The sequence below is a fragment of the Astatotilapia calliptera genome, chromosome 18, assembly GCF_900246225.1.
Source record: "Astatotilapia calliptera chromosome 18, fAstCal1.2, whole genome shotgun sequence".
NCBI classification, from domain to species: domain Eukaryota; kingdom Metazoa; phylum Chordata; class Actinopteri; order Cichliformes; family Cichlidae; genus Astatotilapia; species Astatotilapia calliptera.
In genome coordinates, this window is record NC_039319.1 from 8,427,591 (window position 1) to 8,452,403 (window position 24,813).

Genomic DNA, 24,813 nt, shown 5'->3' on the forward strand with positions numbered 1-24,813 from the left:
AATCTGTGTTTTCATCCTTAAAGCAGCATTCATTTGTAAAGTTTAACACCTGACTTTTGGGTTTCTTTTTATGTTTTAAACGCAGTTCTTGTTGTGGCCGCAGCAGCGCCCTCCTCTCTGTTCTCTCTAAAACCGAGATTTGGAGCGGGAGGGGTGGAAGAGGTGGAGGTGGTGGTAGTGAAGGAGGGAGGGGGTGTGTGCTACTGATTGTATGAAAGGGGGGGGGGGCACATAGGAAGAGAGAGAGAGAGAGTAAGAGAAGAGAGGGAGAGAGGAATTCAGTCCTATTTAAATGGGAATCAAAAGCGCACAGAGGAAAAGGGACCAAGAGTGAGAAACAAAAAAAAGTGGAGTCAGGTTTAATTTACGCACGGAAAAAACTGAGACATAGTTTAAGAAAGACAAGGGCAATAGAATTAAAGAAGCATTGGATTTTTTTTTTCTAAATGTGTGTTTTTGCACTCTCATGACTCAAAGAGGATTCCGGTTAAATTCACCCGATCGGGAGGAATTGATGGTGTCTTGTTGGGGAGGCAGAGCCGAGGGGAGGAATCTGAATGCGCTCGGCTGAACCATGCCAGCTTTGTGGATCATAACTTTGGCGATCACTTTAAACCAAGGTGAGTGATGTTTAAAGACGCTCAGTTTGACCTGACTAAGACACGAGAAACTGAAAGTTTCTGATAAATACCCGATTTTCCACCCTTTTATTGTTCCCACTGTTTGTGCGGGCGTCTGTGAGCTTTGTGGGTCTCTTTCGGTCTGCGCTGGCAGTGCTTGTATATTTTGGATTTATGTCTGGCGATGAGTCCGTGCGCATGGTTCTCTGTGCGCGTGTTGTTACAGATTTGTGCCGCCCTGGACATCATCATCAGCCCCTCAGCCCGCAGAAGCTGAAGGGAAAGAGTCGTGGGGTTTTCGGGGTCTTTGCCCTGTTGGGGAAAATTAGATTTTAGAGTGCAGACACAAACGGCCCAGAGTGGCTGCATTCATTTTTCTTCAGTTACACGTTTGTGGGAGAGATGTGGAGCATCTGCAAACGACATTTCGTTGACGTGACCTTTAAAACGCATGGATAGAATTGGTTGACACATACGAAAACGCAGTGTGGGTCACACATGCGCGCTTGCCCATGCAAACACACATTGCGCATAACCTGCCAGCCGGGGGATGATTGATGAGGCGAGGATCCAATGCACAGTCTGGTCGCTGGGTTTTAACATAAGTCACACTGAATCAATTTCCAACACGTACGCGCACACACACATGCAGCATGCACGCGCTTGGCGCGATCGTGCCCTCAGTCTCTGTATCGAGCCTGTGTGCAGTGAGAGTAGTGTAAAGACCAGCGCAGACAACTGTCCCTCGAGAGAGAAAGTCGATGTGTGCGTGCGTGCGTGTGTGTCTGTCTCTCTGTGTGTGTTAGTACTCCTTCTTAGCATGCAGGTAGAGTCTTGCGTGCTCGTGTCCGTGTGCGCGGTCCTGCTGCAAACGTTCAGGTGCCAAGAAAAATTCATATTTTACCTTAAAGACGGAGACATATTCAGTGGACTGAAAGAGAGTCCCATTACTAATATTAATGTTCCTATTTATCGATCACCTTGATAGATTGCCCTCTCTCACACACACAGCGACACACACACACACACACACACACACCTCAGTGAATGAGCAGATGAGTGTGCGTTTGTGTTTGAGGGTAGTCACTGCTCCAAAGACAGAGGTGATTAATTGAGGTGGCCTGATGTGAACAGTTCAACCGTGTGTGAGAGAGAGTGTGTGTGTGTACCTGCTTCAGCACCTGGGTCCCTGGTGCTGCAGGCCGAGGGTGTGATGAACCACAGACAATGATCTACCTAGACAGTCAGAGGAGCTCCCAGAATGGAGCTGAGCCGACCACCCCATAGGATTATAACAGAGCAGGACATTCGTGCTTCACGCAAGAAGGTTAAAGATGTTACAGAATAATATGTCAAAGTCAGAATATCTGAAATTGAAGATTAGAAAAGAGATCTGATTAACTGGTGTCATGGCTACAAGGAGCACTGGTAATAAGCTTAATTGAAGAGAAGGAGAGACATGGGTGAAGTATATTAAAGTTTGTTTTTTTGTAGAATAAAGAGAGAATAAAGCAAACCAAACAGAGCAGGGTCACCAAAGAAAATAACAGAACAGCAAAACAGCAGAGAAGCTCTCAGCTCAGAGGAAAGGTGACCAGAACTGAGTTATGTCAGATGGAGGAAAACAAGAAGAAACATAATGAAGTAAAAACACGGGAGAGAACAGAAGCAAAATGGATCACGACAAATTAGAAAAGAATATAAGAAGGAGCAGAACAGAAGAAATGAGAGAAAGGACGAACAAAACAACAGAACCAGCAGAGGAGGTTAGAAAAAGTGTACATCAGGGGTTTCAGACATGATACCTGCTGGCCAAAATCACCATAATCCAGTGCAGTGGATGTCTTTGCAAGGTTTTTGGGCTTTTTGCTGTATTTTGAAATGCTGTGCTGCAAGTCACCTTCTTCGTGGCAAAAACATTACCATACTACGTCAAAGCAAAGTTGTTAAGTGAAGGAGTCAATCCTAAACATGTTGTTGATGACAGAAGCATTTCTTTGTCATGACACTAGAATGACTTAGAAGGAAAATTTAGACATATCTTTCTTAAGTCATCACCATCTGTTTACAAAATGAACTGCCTGGAAATTCATGGTTTATTACATGTGAACTTTTAGAAAAGCTCACTTGTATTTCTTTATGCTAAAAGAAAGAGAACATTTTGTAGACTTTTTAGGAGATTCTACTGGTCTGGCCCACTGGGACGCTTGTGGCCGATGAACCAAGGTGATTTTGACAACACAGGCACAGAACCTGAGAGCAGAGAACAGAGCAGAACAAAAACATAAAGAGAACAGCAGCGAACAGACGAGAACGGAGCAGAGAAGCAGATCAGTGTTTCCTGCTGAGCTGGTGTAAGCCTGTAAATGTGATCAGAGGGAATCCGTCCCCTACATGCAGCATCTGCAGCTTAATGTGTGTTTAGCCTGTTTGGACTCTTCCAGGTGTCTGCTGCCTGGACTCTGCCGCTGACACCTCAGACGGTCTCTCAGCCTGATTTACTGTTCAGTTCAGTGGCGTGTCTGGCTTCCTAACACAGACCAGCTACATCTCTGTGTGGTTGACCGCGCATCTGTGGGCCCCTGCAATTACGATTGGGCTCTGTATGTGTGTGTGGGTCTGATGTAGCGTGTTGCCACCGTGAACTGCTGCTGCGCTGCCAGCGCTGGTCTGGCCACAGGCGAGGAAGCCTGATTCTCAGAGTCGATTCTTGAACAGACCTTTTTGCTTGAGTTGAACATTTTTGCAGCCTGATCATGCAAGCAAGGCAAGGAAAGCAATTCTTGCACTGCAAGCACCTGTCCCATCTCTCGTCTCTCTCTTTCACACACACACATTCACACACACACACACACACATAGACACACATATATACACTTTCTTTTTCTCCTATATCTCCCCCTCCTCTTCCTTCCACTCTTTTCGCTCATCACAAGAATAGAGCAGAAGCGCAGATGTAAAGAGACAGGCCAAAAGACAGAGAGATGGAGGCAGAGAGAGACGACGAAAGGAAGAGACAGCGGGGTTCAGTCCTAATCTGTTGACAAGAGGGGATGCTTGAGGATAAACAGAGGCAGAGCAGGAGTGCTCAGGAAGCAGAGAGGGAGAGAAAGAGAAAAGAGCCCTACTGGCTTCAGTCTCTGCTTCCACAGCAACCCAGCTGGACCATCAATGTTTGATGGTTTACATCAGCAAAGATTTACACCCAAACTGGGCTCCAGGGGCACCCAAGGATCCTCAGAAAGGCTTCTCAAGATGTATTTAGAAATGTTCAGTCAAAAGCAACCGGACTTCCTTTTTACCTTCAACCGAAAACACTTTCATTCAAATCATCTTCAAAAAATGTAAACTTTAAGATGACCTGGATAACGGCAAATCTTTACAATCCCTCGAATTGTTGATTTGACTCGCTATGACTTCGTACAGTAATAGACTCTGTGAGGCAAATGATTAGTTTCAAGCTCTCTACTGTAACGCCCTCAAACAGTTGTATAATTCCTCTCTGAATCATCAAGATAACAAAAATACTCTCTCATGGGGGTTTATGGGTGAAGACATAAATCTTTTTTGGCATTTACAGCATGTAAAGATTTGGAAAACTGCACAACAACACAGTTATAGCATGTGTAGTTAACGGGAACATTTATATGTAATGAAACTATCTATTTAAAAATTACGTTTCATGTCTCAAAGATAAATACTAATGGATTTCTTCTACCACTACTACCTAACAGTAACAACTGTTACACTCGATCTGTGATTTTATTACAGTGTTTCAAGTAGGTGTGTCCGGAAAGTTCTGACATCAGTATGAGTGAAGAGGGTCATGTTGATGGGTGTAACATGGCAGCCAAGGCGGGCTGGACCTTTGATGCTCGTTGTTTCCCTCTTCTCTTTCCCTATATTTCAATTTTCCCTCAATTCTCACTGTCATTACAAAGGCAAAATACCAAAACTAAAAAACTAAAACAACAAAAAAAGAAATTTTAGGCTGATTTGACCTAATTTTGTTTTAGTATTTTTGGCCAAACTTTTCCTTATTGTATGGATGGGATACTCATTTTTACATGACACAATAAACCTGAGCGTTAAACAGTGTTTTAAATAAAAATTGAGGTTTCATATTATCACTACTGAAATAAGTAGTTCCCCTATTTATATCAGTAGAATTCATTCAGAACTCTTCTAAGGAGCTTGGAAAGAAAAGCGTCTGGACTTTGTTAAGTTGCTTGAAGACATTTCACCTCTTATCCGAGAAGCCTCTTCAGTTCATTTTTCATTTACAGTTCTTTCTCGGATGAGAGGTAAAACATCTTCGAGCAACTTAAAGAAGTCCAGACATTTTTCTTTCCAAGCTCCTTAGACTATGATGACCTGGATGACTGAGAACCTTCACAGACATTCAGAACTCTTGTTATTGCATTTGGGATGCCACTGTGCAAAATTAATAAATTAATAAGTCAAGGTCATCTGCAAAGAAGTTGAGCCTGCTTACCTTATCCTGTTAAATGCAAGTCACATATCTGCATGGCATGATAAGCGTTTGAAATTAGTTAATCATGACATCAATTATATTTGATTGCCTCAACTTGTTCCTACCACTGCATCGCCTTGTGTTTTTTGTTTTTAGACCCAGTACTTTTATACAAACAAATCTACAGTCTACAATGAAATTACAAAAACAAAGAACACTTTGAATTTCAGCCTTCAAAGGTCTGGGGCCTCAGAGCAGCACCTCACTTTACAACAGATTACAAAAGAGCTTTTGTCAGCACCAAATCCAAACAAATGGCTTCTTGTGCACCGTTGTAAATATCAAAACTTTTGAACAGATATTAGATACATGCGCGAGCAATATTTATTTGCACCGGTGCTTCTATTCACTATACACAGCTACTGCACATGCACTTCACTTTAATGACTTTTATCATCTAAAGCACAACTGATGAGCGTTTCTTGCATGAGCGGCTTCAGGATGAATCAACCTTGGCCATTAGTGCCATAGTGTACTGATCGTACCATAAAAACAAGTATACAAGGTTGGCTGACTCTGTTGTTCTAATTGGGTTGTAAAAAAAACACATCACTGAAGAAAACTCTGTACTCGCCAATGAAAATAATTAAAAATAGCATGAGAAACCTTGTTTAAGAGCAGAGGTTCAGACAACATGATGGCAAGTGGAGCTTCTCTGTATATGTGTGTGTGTGTGGGCCTCTTCCCAAAGCCCTGCAGTACCTGACAGATCTGATATCCTTATGGTTGGAGAAGCATAATCTGAGGTGACAAGGAGCAGCAATTAAAATAAATAAATAAAATAACCGCCACAATTAGTTGCCGCTTAATTCACTACGATGCCCCAATAATCCAGTGATCTAAAATGATGGCGGCAAATTCCCCCTTCCCTCCTTTGCACAGGCTGATGTGTTTGTTGGAGTGAAAGACGGAAAGAGTCTGCAGAGGCTAACAGAGGGCTTCTGCTGGTATTAGGGCTGACACCCATCAATCTGTCTATAGATATGTCATCCTAGATGAGGAAGGGGTCATAAACTGAGAGAGAAAGGGGAATGAAGAGAAGAATACATATACATGAGAAGATAAAATAAGGGACAAGAGATGAGAAGGAGAAGAGAGAAGAAAAGAGGATGATGGCAGGAGAGTAATTCAAACTGGAAAAAGAGTAGTGTGAGCTGGATTGAGAGATCAGAGGGGGAAAGTGGTGGGATAAGATGAGAGAACACGAGAACAAGAGAAGGGGATCTGGGTTAGAGAGATAGAATTGGAGGAAGAGGACAGATAAGGAGTGAAGGAAACTGGTAAAATAAAGAAAGGAAAGGAAAGGAAAGGAAAGGAAAGGAAGCTTTGCGGGAATGAAAAAATGAAGAGGAGGAAAATGAACTATATGAGGGCAAAATAGGAAAGGATTTTTGGTGGGAGAACCAGGGTAGAAAGGTGAAAGAGCCATAGAAATGATGTGAGCCATTTGTGTGGAGATAGAGGAGAAGAAAATAGAGGAGGAATGGATGATTGCGAGACATAAATCTGGAAGACAGAAGAGCAACAGTCTTCTATCTATGATTAGAGGAGGCAGGAAGATATATGAAAGAAACATGAACAGAAGGAGAGCACAAGGAAAAGGAAGAAATGAGATTCTGAAGTGTAGCCGAGATGCGTAGTATGAGGTGAATTTGGCTTAGAAGAGTAAAAAAGACTGACTGAATATAGCAGAGTAGGAGACTATAAAGGGGAAGTGGAGATTAAGGGTGAAAGAGGAGAAGAGAAGGGCTGTTGGAGCAATGGAGGGGAAGAAATGAGGAAGACGATAAAATAGAGGCGCAGAACAGAAGAGAAGGAGTGGGTAGATTAGTAGTATAGGGGGCGACAAACAGGAGATGAATAGTTAAAGGAAGCAGAGAGACGGAGAAAATGCTGAATAGAGGGAGAAAGAAGCATTAAGAGGGGAGTTTGGACATAAGAGGACAGCAGGATTATAGATTAGGGAAGGATATACATTTTGGTAGGAAAGACTAAGAGGAGGATGAAGGAAATTCTAAAAAGATGGCAGAAAGAGAAAAGGCAGCAGGGTTGGAGAGGCCAATGCAATATATGGATTGGAGCAAAGGAGCAAGAAAATGGAGAAGTACATCAGGCATGAGAAGAAAAGTGGGTGAGACTGGAGAGAAATTTGCAACGAAGGAGAGAGAAAGGATGTGGAACCTAAAAAAGGGCACTAATAGAAGAAGAAGAAAAAACGGAGGAAGAAGGAAGATGCAGTAGTGTTGATGAAGGCAGGAATGAAATGCAGAGGAGGAGTGGGAGTTAACGGGAGTGAAAGAGGGGGAGAGCAGGTTTGGGGAGCAGAGATTTATGTGTGGAGAGGGTTGCTGCTCGGGAGCACAGGGAAACAGCCAGGCCTATTATAGATGGGGCTCTCCTGGGAGAGCAGGGCCTGGAGTTTTCCAGGCATTTCCAGCATATTTCACCGCTGTTCCAAGCAGCACGCTGCAATGCACAAAGCGCCGCCTTCGACCACAGTCCTCAGCCCTCCAAGGATAAATAAAGTGGGTCTCCTTTCTCTGCATGAGTATTCAATAAAAGTGATAAAAGGCTGGAAGTAACCCTTCTTAGCTTTTTTGGATGGAAAAGTGAGAAACCAAACTGGCCACCCTCTCCAAGGAGAGGCTTTCAAAGAAATGCAGACATCAAGCATAAAAGCACCAAAAGCATAAAAGTGCTTCCTTTTATATGAGGAAGAATGTCAACGAAAAAGGGCTGTGAGATCAAATAAGCTCAGTGTGGAGGTAGTTTATGTTTCTGCCTCTCTCTCTCTCCCCCTCCGTTTCTTTGTCTGCCTGTGTTTTCTCTCGCTCGCTGGCTGTCTGAGAGACTCGTGTGGAGGTGAGAGAGAACAATTGAATGGGCCTCCCACATAAAATCCATTCAGAGACATCTTGAGGAATAAGAATGAGAAATTGTCCGGCGCAGTGAATTAAATCAATCTGATCCATTACAAGATCACTATCACAAGGTTTTCCCTTTTGTCTTTGCCCTGGATTATGCATGCTGCTGGATAAATGTGTGTGTTTGTACCTTATGCAACACCGTATTACAGCATTCCTCGTAATCAATGAAACAATTACTCAATTAAACGAGGTCGTAGCAAAAGGATTATTGACTTGTCACATTTACATTTTTGATAATTGACTATGCTTGCTGGGTATTAGGCTTAATGCTTTGACTAAAAGGTGGCCAAAGGGTCTCCGAAAACAGAAAATCATGCAAAAACTGTGGAATAAAATTTTTAAAAAGTAGCAAAATCTTTTTTGCGCTGAATGGTATGTAAGTGGTAAGAGTTTATCATGGTTTAAACTTTAAATTGTCTCAGGATTACATATCTATTTCAAAGAAAAATAAAACTTTCCAGTTGTGAATTTCCTAACCCTTACCCTTATCAGAAACATTATCAGGTAGAGACATGGATCCTGAAATCAATGAGAATATTTGTCTTGTCTCTGTTCTCAAAAAGCCAAAAAGGGAAATGTGAACCAATCATGTTGCTGGACGGATGCACAGATGTTTCAATTGTGGGTATATCTACTCACTGAGCAGTGATTCTATCTATAGATGCAGTGTTTATTTTTACATCCCAGTGATGACTGAAGTAAAAGTTGTGGTTCTCATACCACTAATTCAATGCTTGGACTAGACTGAAGTAGCTGCTGTTTCTAAGAAGACTGCTGAGTGACAAGACTTGCTCTTAAAAGGACTTTGCCAATATCGGTTTTACACACCTTACTGAATCCCAACCACAACAGAAACAGTTGAGATAATATTTCCTTCCAGTCGAAAAGGAAACCTTCAAATCAACTGTCATTCCTGAGATTTTTGTTGTCTTAGCTACTTGATCTCGATCCAACCAGAAAGCTATGAATAAAAAGAAAAACAGAAACAAATCTCATGTTCAGTTATTGCAAAAGGTCTGACTGTGTGTTTCAATATGTAATTCAGCATACATTGGATCTATGAAAAGCAGGTGGTACAATGATGCAGTGATGTACCTCTTTTTGCATGGTCGTAGCAGGAACAGGCTTCGTCTCTCTGAATTAGATGAGCGGCTGAAAAGATGGATGGACGGCAGTAGAGCCAACTCTTTATTGCCGTTGTAGAAATGCTCCTCAGTGCAACAAGTTCTACACTACACCAACTACATACACTGAATATATAACACCAGGTCTTTGCATTTCAAGTTATTTCTTGACTAAGTTACTAAAGTCTACGAAGACCACATATCGTACTTAAACTAAAGCATTTGCCAAAGGAAAAGTTTGCCATTTTTAATAATTTCTTTTTCACATATCCAGTGTGTAGTGAACATAATTCCAATTTTTCACACCCTACAGACCGAGTATCCACTGGCACCATTTTCACTTAATTTAAAATTTAGCGCCTTCCAATCTTTTCCACTGAGACTTTTTCAAACTTATTTCCCTTATCAGAACTTGTGTAACCAAATGATTTTATTGCGTAGGCACCACCACCAAGACATTTTTTTTTTTTGATGGCTCAAAGTATCTCTTTTATTTCTTTTCCTTTGGTGGATTTTAAATGGTGATAAAAGAAGCAGCAGCAATTTAAAGATGGAGATGGACAACATGATTACAGATGATGAAAGCCGGTATCCATCACCACCCACTCTGTGTGTGTTTCCATCCAGCCTATGTCTGTCTATCTGCGTGTTCCTCCTCTCTCCCCTCTTATGTTTTAATGTAAGTCGATAGCCATCAGGAACTGATAACACCCCGGGCTCCACTTCACTTGGCAAGGCTAGATGAGGCAAAGAGAGCGAGGAGAAGGCGAGAGCCGGGTTGGCTGAGGTGTTGGTGTGGGTGGGGAGGGTGGTGACACTATCTCCCCTCGGTGAAGCCTGATACGCTCCAGTGCAGGAGAGATAAGCGAGCAGCTCTCAGCGGTGGCAGCGAAGGGGGACGGTGACGTCACGCTGCTTGTCTCTTGTTCCCTGTGGCGCTGGAAGAAGTGATGGCGTCACAGGTGGAGATTATGTCAGTGGAAGATTTGCTATTGTTCAGGAAAGGAAATTTGACTGAATCGTTGTGACTTTATACTTTTGGAAGAGCTGCACGTTTGCACTGGTTGTCGTGATGTTTGTTTGTAACTGGGTGTTTTTGCAGGAAACTTGCAGGAAAAGTAAACAGGTGTTACTCATGATACAATATAATCATTCAGCTGTGAAGGTGCCTGCAACCAAGGTAGCTAATTGAATTGAATTAAATCCAGTCACTGTGAATTTCATTATTTATACCTGTGCTTTTCCTTCTGTGAAATGTCATAATGTATTTTATGAAAAACACTTTATGCTCTGTCTCAGATTGTGTCCTCCTGTACTTGTGCTCTCTATTCTGGGAGCATAAATGTGCTCACACTACCAAGTGCAGCTACATGAAGTGCTCTATGAGTACAAAGATGGTGTACTAATGATGGTCATAAAGTTCAGATGGAATGCTGTACACTCCTTGCCCTCAGTGGTTGCCACTTTGGCTATACAGTGACAAGGTGGGAGACCACCACCAACAGTTTTCAGCCATCAGGGAGGATACAACGCCAGCTTTGATGAAGCTTTTCAGGCATTACAGGTAAACCTTGCATTATCAGCACTTTTAAGTATTTTTGTGTAAAACTGGCTTCACTGTACAAGAATTTTTTATGATGTGCTGTCAGATGCACAACAAGTTGCAAATGTAGGCAATAGCCAGTGTAAGAGTGCAAACATAATTTCTGGTAAGTGCCCAATGAATCATGTTTGATTTGAGATAATATTAGTCTGTATAGTCTAGGCCTACTACACAAAAGTAACTAAACTGAGACACACTATTAAAGTGCTTAAATAAACATTTTAGGGACCTAAGTCCCTTTTTGTGGACTAAAATCAGATTTTCCAAAGGTAAACAGTTAAATTTAGAGTTACCGTTTTTATACTAGTGAGAAAACAATGTTGTTCTTGAAGCCTCTTTATTCAGGACCCAACATGAAATGCCTCTGAACAGTTATTTTGAAGCATTAAGTTAAACTTCTGTATGTTAAACATTATGTTAACCATTACCTTTAATTTCAGTGGTGACTTGAACATAAAACCACTGTGCACACAATCACTGTCAAATCTCAAATCAAAAGCTCTTAGCCTTTCTTTCTTTTTCTTTTCTTTTTATTATTGTGGATGTTTTACGTCTACCACTGTGTTTGCTTTTTGCAGAATTAGATTCTGATGGATTCAGTTCTGGGTTGTTTGAGTGCCCCGTTTCTCTTTCATAATGTCTCCAGCGCAAAAGACAGAAGGCAGTTTTGTCACGCTGAAAGAGAAGTTTGTATTATGCATGTTCATTAAGAAAAGGCACTTTCAGGACAGATTTTGTATATTCATATTAAGTGTGCGTGTGTGTGCAACAGTAGGACCGTTGAAAGCGGCTGTGTGTGCGTGCGTGTATAGGGTGGATGCGGCAGGTGGAGGTGGGGGGAAGGTGAAGAAAGAAAGAGATTGCAAGTTGTTGGTTTATGTGTATGTTCTTGTGCGAAAATGAAAACCAACATCATACAGAGAGGGCCAAATGGGAATAAAAGAGTAGGTCTGCTCGCTTGTGATTGAGGCAAAGCAAGGAAATGAGAGAGGGAGAGAGGGGGAGGGAGGTGGGTGAAAGAGAGAGGAAGTGAGGGAGCAAAAGTGAGCGTGTTGGGGAGAGCTAGAGAAAATGATAATTTCTTAGCTCTTCTTTTAAATAAGTCTGTTTCTATAGCAACCATCCAACCAGCCACTGGAGAGAGAGCAAGAGGGAGAGCGAAAAGGAGGGAGAGCGAGAGAGAGAGAGAGAGAGAGAGAGAGGGGGGTGGGGGAAGAGGGGGTGCACCGGAGAGATAGAGGGAAGGATAGAAAGAGAGAGAGAGTTACCATAGCAACGGAGGAAGAGGGAGAAAAAGAACTTGAAGAAACTTTAAAAAAACATGTTGGGAGAAAAGGTAGAAGGAGAGATATGCAAAGGAAGAGTGAATTTACAGCAGATAGTGCTGGGTAAATTAATTAAAAAGGCAATGAATTACTCTGTGAAAAGGGGGATATATCACTTTACTTATGGAAATAGGAGTTAGTTTAAATGAAGTGGGTTCAGGACTTCCTGCTTAACTTGCAATTGGCCACCATGCCAACACTTCTGTAGCAATTAATCACGTCCAACCAGGATATTTGTCGAAATACTGAAGACTGTGAAGTGTACAAAAAAACAAAAATTAAGTGACGTTATCCAGTGGTAGTGAATTGCCACTTCTGTCTTAGCATTTCTAAAACTAGATGTGACAAATGAAACTGAGTGAGCATGCACCCAGGGGCGTAATTTCCAAGGGGGTTTAGGGGGGTTATGACCCCCGCAATAATCAAACCCAACCAATGTAACCCCCCTAATAAAATTATGAATTATCTTGCATAAATAGGCTGTTGATTTTCTTTACTCATTTCAGTTATTACCAGCAAAATAGTTGCATGTTTAATCATCTGGGAATTTACCCAGATTTATTTATTTATTTAGACAGAGATCTTGACTTCTCGACAGCCAGACTTCTTTTTGGGACCAAGTGGAGTCTCCCCCTGCTGGCCATCAGAAAGAATGCAGGTTTGCGACACATCAGCCTTGCTGCAAAATCTAGCTGATCATAATAAAATTATTATGAGTAGCTGTTTTAAAAAATGTATTTTTTTAAACATGAGTCTGGTAAGTTTTGTTCCGCTTTAATAATTTTTAATATGATACAAATTGTTTTAAAATGAAATTCATCAGAAAGAAATTAAAATAAATTTATAAATGTGTTTTTTCAGGACACTATTTTTGAAACAAACTTCCACTTTCTTTGTGGAAGTTTGCATGTTCTACCTGTACATGGGTTTTGTCAGGTTCTCCAACATCTTTCCACAGTCCAAAGACGTGTATGTTAGCTTAACTGGTCATTCTAAATGGTTGTCTGTCTTGATGTTAGCCCAGTATGAAACCTGCCTCTCATCCTATCAGAGCTGCGATAGGTTTCACATAAGGAGTCAAGAAAATGGATGGATGGATAAGAGCAGCTTCCAGTCCTTCTGTCCAAATCCTCTACAACCATGGGACATTCTTCATATTTAAAAAGGGCAAACTGTGTCTTAACAAGCAGTCAGCAAACAATTCCGATGAGTGTTCGTAGCCTCCAAAAGTCATGTTCAAGGCTGGACAAACAATTTCTTATTTTATTCTCAACAGTATCAAATCAGTTGACTGAGACGTGTAAAAGTAAAAAAGGTTTTGTTGCCTTACTGCTCAAAACTATAAAAGTGAAATAAAAAAATAGTAAGTAGAGTGGTATGACTGCACTGTATAGAGAGAGGGAGACAGTGATATGAGCTGTAGTGATAACAGTGGGTATATGGCTGCTGCCTGATTGTCCATTCTCAACTCTTGACCACACATGACCTCCATCATTGTGTGAGTGAGCAGAGAGAAACACAGACAGGGAGACAGAGAGAGGGGGAGAGGATTGATTGGGAGTCCCAGAGTTCAGACAGCTCTGACCACAGAGGCCTCGAACTGTTTCCCTGAAAGCGCCGAAGCTACATGGTGATCCAAAATAGGAACCGACAAGGGTCGTGTGGGGAGAGAGGGTCAGAATTCATTATCCTGCTGGAAACTTTAGTGCTGTCAATATAAGTGGCAAATTTAATATACGAAACATATAAGAATTTAAAGCTAATTGCCTAAACAAGCGAACAGAAAGAAGACTAATTTAATGGTTTTGTGACAAGAACGATTTTCATTTAGCACTATGAATGACCTTATGGTTTGGGCGTGGATAATGTGTGGCAATCAAGAATATTGTTTTGGGCACAATGGTGATCAAAAGGGAAGTAAAGTGACATGGGGTGCATTAGGATAGTGCTATTCGATGCTTGTTGCACATACAGTGCCAGTGCACCATCAGTGTTGAAAACTATGAGCTCTATGCATTTATATGGCATCATGGCAACAAATGCAGGTCCTGCAAAATCAGGAGGAAGCAACACAATGCAAATGTTTTATTTTTATTATATATAGCATAAACACCAAAACACGAAAGTCCATAGACGAGTCAACTGAATTCACTGCAGTCATCAAACCATCACCAATCACGAAAAAACTCTCTGGTCAAAGGCCTATGACCATGACACAATGATGATGTGGGTGTTGAAAAGCAACAGCAGGTGTGCTTCTGCTACAAATAGGCAGGGGTCATGTACAGTCGACCCCTGCCTATTTGCAATTCAGTATTTGCGGATTTGTGGATTTTAAAGTTATTTGTGGAAAATTCGCCTATTTGCTGATTTTTTTCGTCGAGCATATCTAAAATATTTATTAATTATTTACATGTCATTTTCATGTCTAAATACATTTTTCATGATTTAAAAAAAGTTGTGTTTCTCTACATGGGGAGATAGCATCGACAGACACGGAAGTGTCAGTAAAATGTTCTGAGCCAGATGGCTTTGAAATGATATTGAAGTGTTTTAGGATGATAGTTTAAGGTATATTTGGTGTTGAAATAGTATAATAGGCAGTTATAAGTGTTTTTAGAGGGGGTCTCAGCTAATCGTGTGCCGTTGTGGTCCCTAACCCCCGCCTATACCGGGGGTCGACTGTACTTTCGACTACTTTCGCTGCTACATGTCATCCATGAGTCATAGATGGTATTCATTATCCTCTAATGCACTTATTTATGGGTGTTTTTATCCCAAGGTGACAAATACTATTGTAGTGCCAGAAGTTGCTGGTGTCACAAAGAGATAGGCACATGATGTACTAGCTGTGGTAGTGTTGGAACCAAATAAATGACAGAGAAGGCAAGAGGGGCAGAGGTGGCAAAAATGAAGTTTGTGGATCATGAAGGATCGTGCTGTGCTTGTGAGCTTTCCATTTGATCTTATTACCTACTTTTAACAATCATTTTTACTCACCTCTTACACTTTTGAAGCCTGGTCACTGTCTCTTCACACTGCATATTAAAAAGGCCCTTAAAGATGGCTAGTGTATTTTAATGGGATGCTGAAGGGTACTGAAAGAGAGGTCGCTTATGATGAGTTCAGTAAAAGAATCAACTGTAAAACAACCACCTCCATCTGGTTGGAACGAAGGTCCGTGCTCGAACAATCCTAAATGGGCTTTATCAACACAAAAGTCGCTTAAGTCCTCACTCACATCACTGATCTGTGCACCAGGAGCTTTGTTTAATTGATCAAAACAAAGGTTTCCAAAAACATCAGGAAACAGAGATATTTGTACATCAGGTTTAAAGTTGTGCAAACAGTCAGTATTGTTTCAGTTTTCATATGTGTCATTTTCTACTTCAAATGTAGTAAGGATGCAGTCAGTACACTGCATAACTTGTCTCTGAAACAGACACAATCTTCACTATATTTTCCAAACCTCAAGACAAGATTCTGTCTTTTAAAAAGTGATACAAGCTCACACTTTTTATACTTTTTTTTTTGCAAAGCACACTAGCAGCCTAAGAATTATTTCGTTTTGAATTATTAAAAAGGTAGTCTACTTTTATCAAACTTTCTCTAACATGAAATCCTTCCTCTGCAAAGTTAGAGTGTGGGTGCACGACTTTTCAGCCTCACTCAACCTGAGCCTTTCACACTGAGGCTTTCTATGCTTCTGCCTTCATAAACGGATGTTATTCTTAACAGCACAGAAAATATCTTGCAGATTTGACCCATTATACACTAGACCGAGCAGGATGAAATTAATGGGGTTTGGAACAAAAGGTTTTTGAGCAAGATTTCCTGACTATTCCCCACGCAGTTACTTAATCCCTTGTAATTAGTCTCCTTGTTTGAAAGGGAATATACATTCTCTGTCTCCATCTTTTTCCCTGTTGAGTTGGAAGATAAAATTGCTCAAAAACAGCACAAATGTTATTTCATGGAGCTCACTGCATATAAACATCCACACAGTTTTGGCTTTGAACAACAGTTCCGCTTTGTCTTTATCAATTTACATTTGTTATAGAGAGCTGCACAAGGATAATTATTTGTTTCAGGAGGCATGGCCATTATAATTAAACATAAACACAGTCCAGTTTTGTTGCATGAATGAAGCTTTTTGGATTGAGCCTCAGTGCACTCAGACATCGAACAGGAAAAAAGGGGGGGAAAAAGATCATTTTCTTCTTTTGCTTTTGTGGTCCATTGTTGTGTGGCAAATTCACAGAAGCAGATAATGAGGAGTACATAGTCTTTTCAATTCTGGCTTTGCCTACACAGGACAGCTGTCTATTTTAAGCTATAGCTGCTGGCCAGTGAACCATTAGCCTGTTTTACACCGATAGCAAATAGCCATTAGGCGTAACTGCAAGCCAGTTAGCCAACAGCCATCTGCGGCACGCTGCAATTATACTGCCTTAAAATGCTGTTGGAAATATAGTAATTATGAGTTGAGAGTGCATTAATGACCCGACACAATGGTAAATATGCCTTGGAAAGGGGGAAATTTCAACGATACCTGCAGTAACACTCTATGCTGTGAAGAGCGAGGAGGCAGTGTGAATACTGATGGTTTGTCAGGATGTGTGTGTATCTATGTGTGTGTTTTTTAAACAGCTTTTCTGACACTTTTAACAGTATTGTCCAAAAGCAAATATGCACACAAAGTTACTTTTAGATCGTGTGAGCTCAGCTGTTGCAGCTCCTGACAAGCTTTAAAAACAGAAGGCGCCAACAGAAGTAGCTTGTTAGCTGATAGCTTCTGCTCTCTGTGGTGTTTCGCATGTTGGGCTCAGTTCTGTTCAGTGACAGTGGGCTCATTGAGACCCTGCTGCTGCTACTAGCTCTCTGTGTAAATCCTCAGGCTGTGTTTGGTGAGTCTTTTCCTGGCAATGACAGTTGCTGTAGTCAGCAGTGCATTCAGGTCAAGCAACTTGACTCATTTCGTCACATTCTGCCACAAGCCTTTTTGCCTTCACAATGCTCTGATTAAGTGCTACAATAGTTGCAAATGTGCTGGCGTGTTTGCTGAAGAGTAATTACTAGCGTCTGATAAGCGTTCTGGGGAAGTTTCCCAACTACATGATTTCCACTGAGACTTTATCTCAATTGAATGTGATTGTCTTTGCAGAATTGGCTCAGCCATGATCCTGGAAACTGGCCTTGTCTCACAGACATGATAAGACAACAGATTGCCTTGTATGCTGTCCAACCAAGAATAATGCCGCAAGCTGTAATGATTTACACCATCCATCAGGGTTTCTTCACAACTACATGCATTCTTCATCACAGAGATAAAACTGCTTCTCACTGGCAAACTCTGAGAATCACGAAGTGGCATGTTGGAGACACTAATTGGCCACATTCAGAGAAGCGCTTTCAGCTTTTGCACAAACATATCATACAACATAAAGACAGCGATGCAAATCAAGCTGAAACTCTGCTCAGGGATGACAGGAAGGATGCTGAAATATGAAGAATAAGGTTTCTCGCTTAGGACTTCTTCACAAACAGACCACAGACACTTCAGATGGGGGAGTCACACAATCTGCACTGTAGTGCTAAGCAAAGGAACTCTCCTAAGGGCTGTGTGCTCACCCCCCTCCTGTTCATGCTGTATATCCATGACTGGATTCCCAGACACAGGGAGAATTATTGTGAAATTGTGAACGACATCATGAACATCAGCCAGATTACAAACAGTGACGAGAGTTCATATCAGGAGAGAATCGCTGATCTTTCATTTTGGTGCACAGAGAACAACCCACTACTGAACATCAACAACACTAAGAAGATAAGTGTTGATTTTAGAGACACTGAGCCAAAGAGACACCCCTGTTTACTTCAGTGGGGCTGAAGCGGAGCAGGTGAACAGCATCGAGCGTACCTGTCATAGTCATCACACATCTGTACCCTGGTGAAGAAAGCTAGAAACATCTGTGCTTCTTAAGGAACCATGAAAAGACTAAAGGATCCTAAAAAAAATCATAAAGTGAATAAAGCCCTCCCAGAACATCACCGGCACTCATCTATTGAGCATCAGCAAGTTAAAGTTTCTCAGACATTACAGACACATACAGTTCCTACTCATTTCACCAAAAAAATTAGCTTTGTTCATGATTATTTTTTATGACGAAATGATTTATTATTCGTTCATATTTTTTGTTGGTAGCATAAAGGGACTGCAGCTCAAATTTCACTGTGTTGCATAATGAGAATTAAATGAATGTGGAATCATGTGTCTTTTGTCTCTTTTGTGATGTTTGTGTGTGAGCATGTGCCGGCCTCGCTTCCCCTCTTTCAGGATCCCTCCGTTTGTGTTACCATGGGGACGGCATGCTTCCTATATCTCCCCCTCTGAACCCCCACTCACCCTCCTCACAGCCACCACCAACCATCACCAACACCACTACCTCTTTCTCTCTCTCTCCCCTTTCCTGGTTTCAGTGTTACCATGGCGACACATGTCTGTCTCCTCTCTTGTGTTACCTGTTTCATGTGCTGCCCTGTTTCACTGGGTCAGTCTCTCTGTGTGTCTGTCTGTCTCATTCTCTGTTTGTCTGTGTGCCCTTGGCTTGCCTTTCTTTGCTTGCTCTTTGTTTATTTGTTTTCTGTTTTATGTATCTGCACGACCGTCTGACTGGCTGTTTTTCTGTGTCTGTCCCTGCCTGTGTTTGCTTTCTGTCTCATTCTTTTTTCTCTTTTTCTCTCCGGCTCACTGGCTGCCTGTCTGGCCACCAGGCTTTTCCACCTCTAATCCCTCCTCTCCTCTTTCTGCTCTGCTGCTCTGCTCCAACGTTCCCCCTAACATCAACCTCTCTCCCCTCTCCTTTTCACCCCCAACTCATTTGTTTGTTCCCACATCAAAACAGTATCCATTGAATGTCACTGGGAACACACAGTATAAAAAAGAGAGCGAGAGAGAGAGAAAAAAGGGAGGGATTTAGGTAATTTTCGCAGACGGCAGCTGTTGCTATGGCGACACAACTTTTGGATTTGCTGGGGAGAGATGAATAGAGGGATGGAAGGAGGGAGAGAAAATGTGTGATGAAAGAAAATGAGGAGGTGAAAGAAAGAGAGAAATAAAGAAAGAAACAGAAAGGAAGTCTTTGGCTATGGTAGCACATGCTGGCTGTGGTTGGTCCTTTTAAACAGGGTAAGTTTAAAAGCAAAATAAGGACAAAGAGGGAAGAAGCATTACCTGAGAAGAAACTCTAAACTCCGCAAGGTTGAAACACAACATGTGACTAGGCTACAATTATATTACCATGAAACTTTCTGAAAATCAATACAAAATCACATGTTTAACTGTGTTTGGAAAATGTTTAAATATGCAAGCCAGGCTTTTGCAGAGAACAAATCTGAAACACTTGTTTCGTTTTTGTTATTTCGACTGTGAAGCCCTGAACTTTTGTAGATTTTAATTAATAGAGAATGACATAATGATGTCTGACACAGCTGGCTAAGACATTATCCAGAGTTTAATCTGCTAACTACAACAAAATCTGTAATAGTGCACTGACGTTGCGCAGATAACTATCCATATGTTCATCATTAGCGAGCATCGTGTGTGCTACTTGCTGCGTCCACAATTAGCCCAGCCCTTAAACTCTATTTCTAGTGGTGTGAATGGTCCTGAAGTGGACCGTTACCTGCTGTGTGCTAGGGGTGAGTAGTGCTGGGTCTAACACGTTGCAATTACACAGTAACCCCAAGTGCAATTAAATTCAGTAATCACGTTACTGTAACAATTGGTTTCTTTGCAAAGATTCTCAGCTGTCTGCCCAAAGGGCATCTAGAACAAACCCCCATACCATTTTTTGCTATAATCACCTGTTTCAGTTATTCTGCAGGGGAGAAAGGAAATATTAGTGCATCTAAAACTTTTGAGGCATTGCAATATGGACATTACTTTTATTTTAATAGCATGAAAGCAAGAGAAAGAAATGCTTGTATGTGATTGTATGTTTGTCAACATTAGGATAGGGATATGTGTCAGTGTGTACAAAGTAATGCGCAAATAATCTAATGACTAGTGTAAAAAATTTCTGTTTCCAGGGAGTAATAAAGTAATGTACTGCATTATTTTTTTAAATTAATAAGTAATGTGTAATACATTACTTTTCTGAGTATTGGCCCCAACACTGTGTATGAAAAACAAAAACTGTATGAGAAAATCTACAAACTGATTCTTCATCAAGTTTGTATTTTTCACACTTTTCCCCTGGGGGGGATTTTAGAATTCTTTCTTTAAAACAATACTATGCTATCACTAAATACTATTCACAGCCAAAAAGAAAAAATCACCATGTTTTTAGGAATATTATGTTCTAATTAGTTCCTGAATTATGCATGAACACATTCTTTAGTAAAAACCTTCAGAATACAGATAGGAAAAACACTGAAAGGTTGGTAACACTGGATGTAAGTGTTATCAAAGTGGAATTTTCTGGCTCCGAACCAGCATCACTTGTTACAGCGCTGCTCTGTCAATCATTTTGTTTGTACCAGTTAAATCTTTGCTCGGTAATGTGTGTGAAAAACCACTTCATTAAGCTCTCAGTGGTACTCTCTGGCCTTTCCTTCTTCTGCCCGTTCTGCAGATTTAACAAAAAAAACTGTTGAAAAACATCATCATAAACAAGGCGAGAAGATCTAGAGACTCTAAATGGAGCAGAAGTAACCTATCATCTCTTATAAAGCATCCTCTTCTTGGTTTCTGTAAGTCATGTTGCAAATGGGCTTCCCTCTACTCACTTCTCTCAAAATGGTGAAAACCTCATTTTGGACGGACCCCTCCTCTCCCTTCTGCGTGCTAATGCATTTAGAAAAACCACTTTATTATAACACGCATTTGAATATTCATAGTAGGAAGGCAGGGGGTGATGGAGGAGACTGGAGCCTTTGGGTATTGATGCAGAGCTGTGGAATTAGCTGCGAAACTGCTATTGATTCAAGCTGTGAGGACTGGAATATGAAACACAAGGGGGGAAGAAAAAGGGCAAAAGACCTTATCAATGAACTTGGAGAATGAAAGAGAGAGTATAAGAGAACGAGAGTGCTCAGCGGAGAGGGGGAAAAGAAGGAAAAACAGATTATCAGTCAGCAGAGAATTGAATTAAAGTGAGACAGAAGGAGAGAGTGGGTGAAGAAAGAAAAGGAGATTATGAAGCAACACAGAAGGGGAATGAAAGAGACAAAGTACAACAAAACTAAAGGAAAGAAAGAACAGGCACAAAGAAAACAGGAGGGAGAGGAGAAACATGATGAGATTAGAGGAAAAATCAAATAAACAAACGAGTGAAGGAACGGGGTGAGGGGTCAGGGCTCGCCGCATGTGGTGCTTTAGCTGCTCCAATAAACCCACAACCTCCGGACACTGCAAATTGTTGATAGGAGGACTAAGTTGACAAATGTCAAAGTTTACATTTCATTACAGAAAGCGGGGGCTGGAGAGAGATGGGAAAAAGAGGAGGACAGAAGGAGAAGAAGAACCAGGGGGAGGGAGAAAAGGAGGAAATGCCATGCATTCCATTAAGTGGCCAGAGAAAACCTCAGAAAGAGGGGAGGGGAGGAAATGGCAGAAATGAGAGAGAAATACAGGAAACAGTGGAGGGGGAGGAGGAGAAGAAGTACAAGGGGGGTTGGGGGGGGGGGTACAGGGATTAGACAGATAGCAACAGAAAGGGGAGGTTTATAAGCAAAGGAATGAAGTGCTTGATTCATCACCGCCTCAACTGCGGTCCTGACCTTTGAAAATGGAGTTTAATGTTAGACAAGGCAGCACTTAACATTCTGGTAGCCTCCATGTTTGTTCTGAAGTTGTCAAGGCGGCGCCTCAGATTTGTTGATCTCAAAATTGCCAGGCTTTACCTCTTGCTTGCTTTGTGATGACAAGTTGACTCAGCATTGTTTTGCATTCTTACGGTTAGCAATCATCCAAATGTTTCTAATTGTTAAGAAATCCCGAAAACTTACACTAAATTGATTCTTCTGAATGTAGTCGGGCTCTGATGAAGCTCATTCCTCCATGCCTCAGACCTTTGCAGTAGTTCTAAAACTATTGAAAACACATTAAACTGAATGACATGTTCCTTTATTACCATGATGGCTGCTGTAGTTTATTTTGAATCAATTCCACTAGAGCACCAAATGTGTATTGATCCACAGTTGAAAATAGTCCCTGCAAATTTTACTATTCACTCCTGTTAGAGTACATTCAAAGCGGGTGAGGGAGTGTTTAAAGAAATCATTCTGTTTTTCCCCCACATTTTTTTGTGGACCATTATAGCAGATTTATTTCTCAGTGCCATGCGGGGTATGGCAGAGGAGGAGAGTAGGGCAAAGCGGGGTCCCAGACTTTTAATGGGTTTCCTTTTATATAAAGAAATTACAGACTATTTCCAACTTTTGTGAATTTTAAACCTTGCTACAAGACACAAGTTCACGACTGTGTGTCTTTAATGTCTTCAATCTAACTTTATATTGTGTACCAAGTTTTAAGTTCCTATCTAAACATGCTCCCAATCCATGATCACAGTGAACCCGACTTCAGCCCTAACCCCTTACTCTATGTGTTAGAGAAGAGCAACACAGACCTCACAAGTATAAGCCTTTAACAGAGCGTTTTCCTGAGGTTCCAGACACATTCGAGCAACAAATTGCACAATTTTACAAACAAACAATATAAAAAATACAAATACAAATAATCAGGTACATAATCTCAGAAATGACTTAATTTTATTACCTTGTTACCAAATGTTTAGGAGACCAAAGCTGTCTCTCAAATGATCTTCAAAAATGAAAATCTGAGTATAAAGGAGGATCTCCTACTGTTGGCAAATGGTGATTTCTTTTAACTCATTTTTGTATAACCTTGTGTTTCTGTTATTGTAACCCACAAAAGGCACCAAACCTGAACAAGTAGAAATCAAAGGATCAGTGCTGGCTATTAGCGTTGAAACTCAGTGCTTCAAATGATCAGCATGAAACTATGGAGTAATTACGCGTACCCATTCTGCTACATCAGGTCATTGTTAGCGCTGACAACAATGAAACAGATTAGAAGTGTGCATTCCTAACGTAGTCTGTAGAAGAAGTGGATGTAGCCACTGTGAACAGACAGTCAACTATACCCACGCCCTGAAGCTGCTTTATCATCTATGTTACTTTACATAAGGCACCTACACGTAGCTTCACCATTCAGACCACAGGCCATTGACATGTTTTCTGTACACTCTGAATCAGTCTAAATCAGGGGTGGGCAATTCCAGGCCTCGAGGGCCGGTGTCCTGCAGGTTTTAGATCTCACCTTGAATCACATGATTAGTTCGTTACCAGACCTCTGGAGAACTGCAGGACATGTTGAGGAGCTAATTTAGCCATTTAAATCAGCTGTGTTGGTTCGAGGACACATCTAAAACCTGCAGGGACACCGGCCCTCGAGTTGCCCACCCCTGGTCTAAATGATCCCAAAATGCTGTAGCCATAATGCATTTAGATTTAAGAGTTTGCTTGCGAAATTAAATTTCCCCTTTACACCAAACAATAGATTCTTGCTAATGACTGATTGCGCAAAGTGAAAACACCTTTGTTCAACGAAAGGAATCGACACAGTGGATCATTTACTGCATCAGGCAAGTAAATAAGTATCTTTTTCCTAAGTCAGTGGTCCTGTGTTTGAGATAACTTTGACTCTAGTTCGGTAGCTAGTTTTAGTTCTTTTCTCTTTCACCTTTTCAGACTGAAAATACTGTACTTTCTCATACACTTACCTTTGTCAGCCAGTGTTATAACCTTGAATCAAAATGCAGTTTTTCAGCAAACCCATTCCATTCCCTTGTAGCTGCATTGATATTAGAGTTGTTCCTGCTGAGGAAGACAGGAGAAAGTGGATGTTTTTTTCACCGCTCTAGCCCAGTAACAATTTCCTAGTAGGATTCAGGCCAAGATGAGTCAGTTTGAGGCTTGGGTAAGCTTTGAACAAATGCCATGGATGCACAGTGAACCTGGTAGTAACAGATTTTTACATTCATAAATATCTTGTCACAACCAAAATTATTATTACATATTGCCATGCTGTATTTTGTACATTGTCTAGTTTTTAAAAGTTCAGAAGCTCTAACCGCCTTTTTTGCTGTCTTTTTATTTAATTTTGATTCAGTCTTCTTACAGTTAAATTTCCCTTGTGGACACATGTTTACTGCCTTTACATGCACAGTATGTAGACCCATAATTACTTTAAATTCTAGTGAAGCTCTCAAAGTTTCCAAGACTACCAAATGTGTCAGCTTAAATTTGGTAGAAACATATATAAGAGGATGCACAAGGCAGCAAAAATTTGTGCATCTGATGTAATCGTGCCGCCATAAAAATATTGTGAATAAACAGCTTGACTTTTAACATTTCTCTCAGTATGAACAACACAGAGCATCAGACCAAACATACATATAATAAATCCACAGTGTGGAGAGCGTACTTTCATAATTTGAAGAAAGTTATGGCTAATGTCGAGCATTAAAATGTTTAATGTTCTTAAATCCACCTCCAGGCAGAGTTAAAAAGCTTTAGAAAAGTACGGTTTGAAATATGCAGCTAACCCTGTTACTTAGCACCAGCCGGTAGACGTGAACAAAATGGATAGAGGC

At 41.0% G+C, this 24,813-nt stretch overlaps 1 protein-coding gene across 2 annotated transcripts in view; it reads left to right on the forward strand.

The window, feature by feature from the left end:
• The first annotated feature begins 245 nt into the window (after positions 1 to 245).
• kirrel1b (kirre like nephrin family adhesion molecule 1b) overlaps positions 246 to 24,813 on the forward strand; it is an 81,714-nt gene continuing 57,146 nt past the window's right edge. For both annotated transcript variants that reach the window (XM_026148658.1, XM_026148659.1), the window contains exon 1: positions 246 to 620. In XM_026148658.1, the coding sequence (XP_026004443.1) occupies positions 575 to 620 (46 nt within the window). In that variant the 5' untranslated portion in view covers positions 246 to 574. The remainder of the gene's footprint in view (positions 621 to 24,813) is intronic.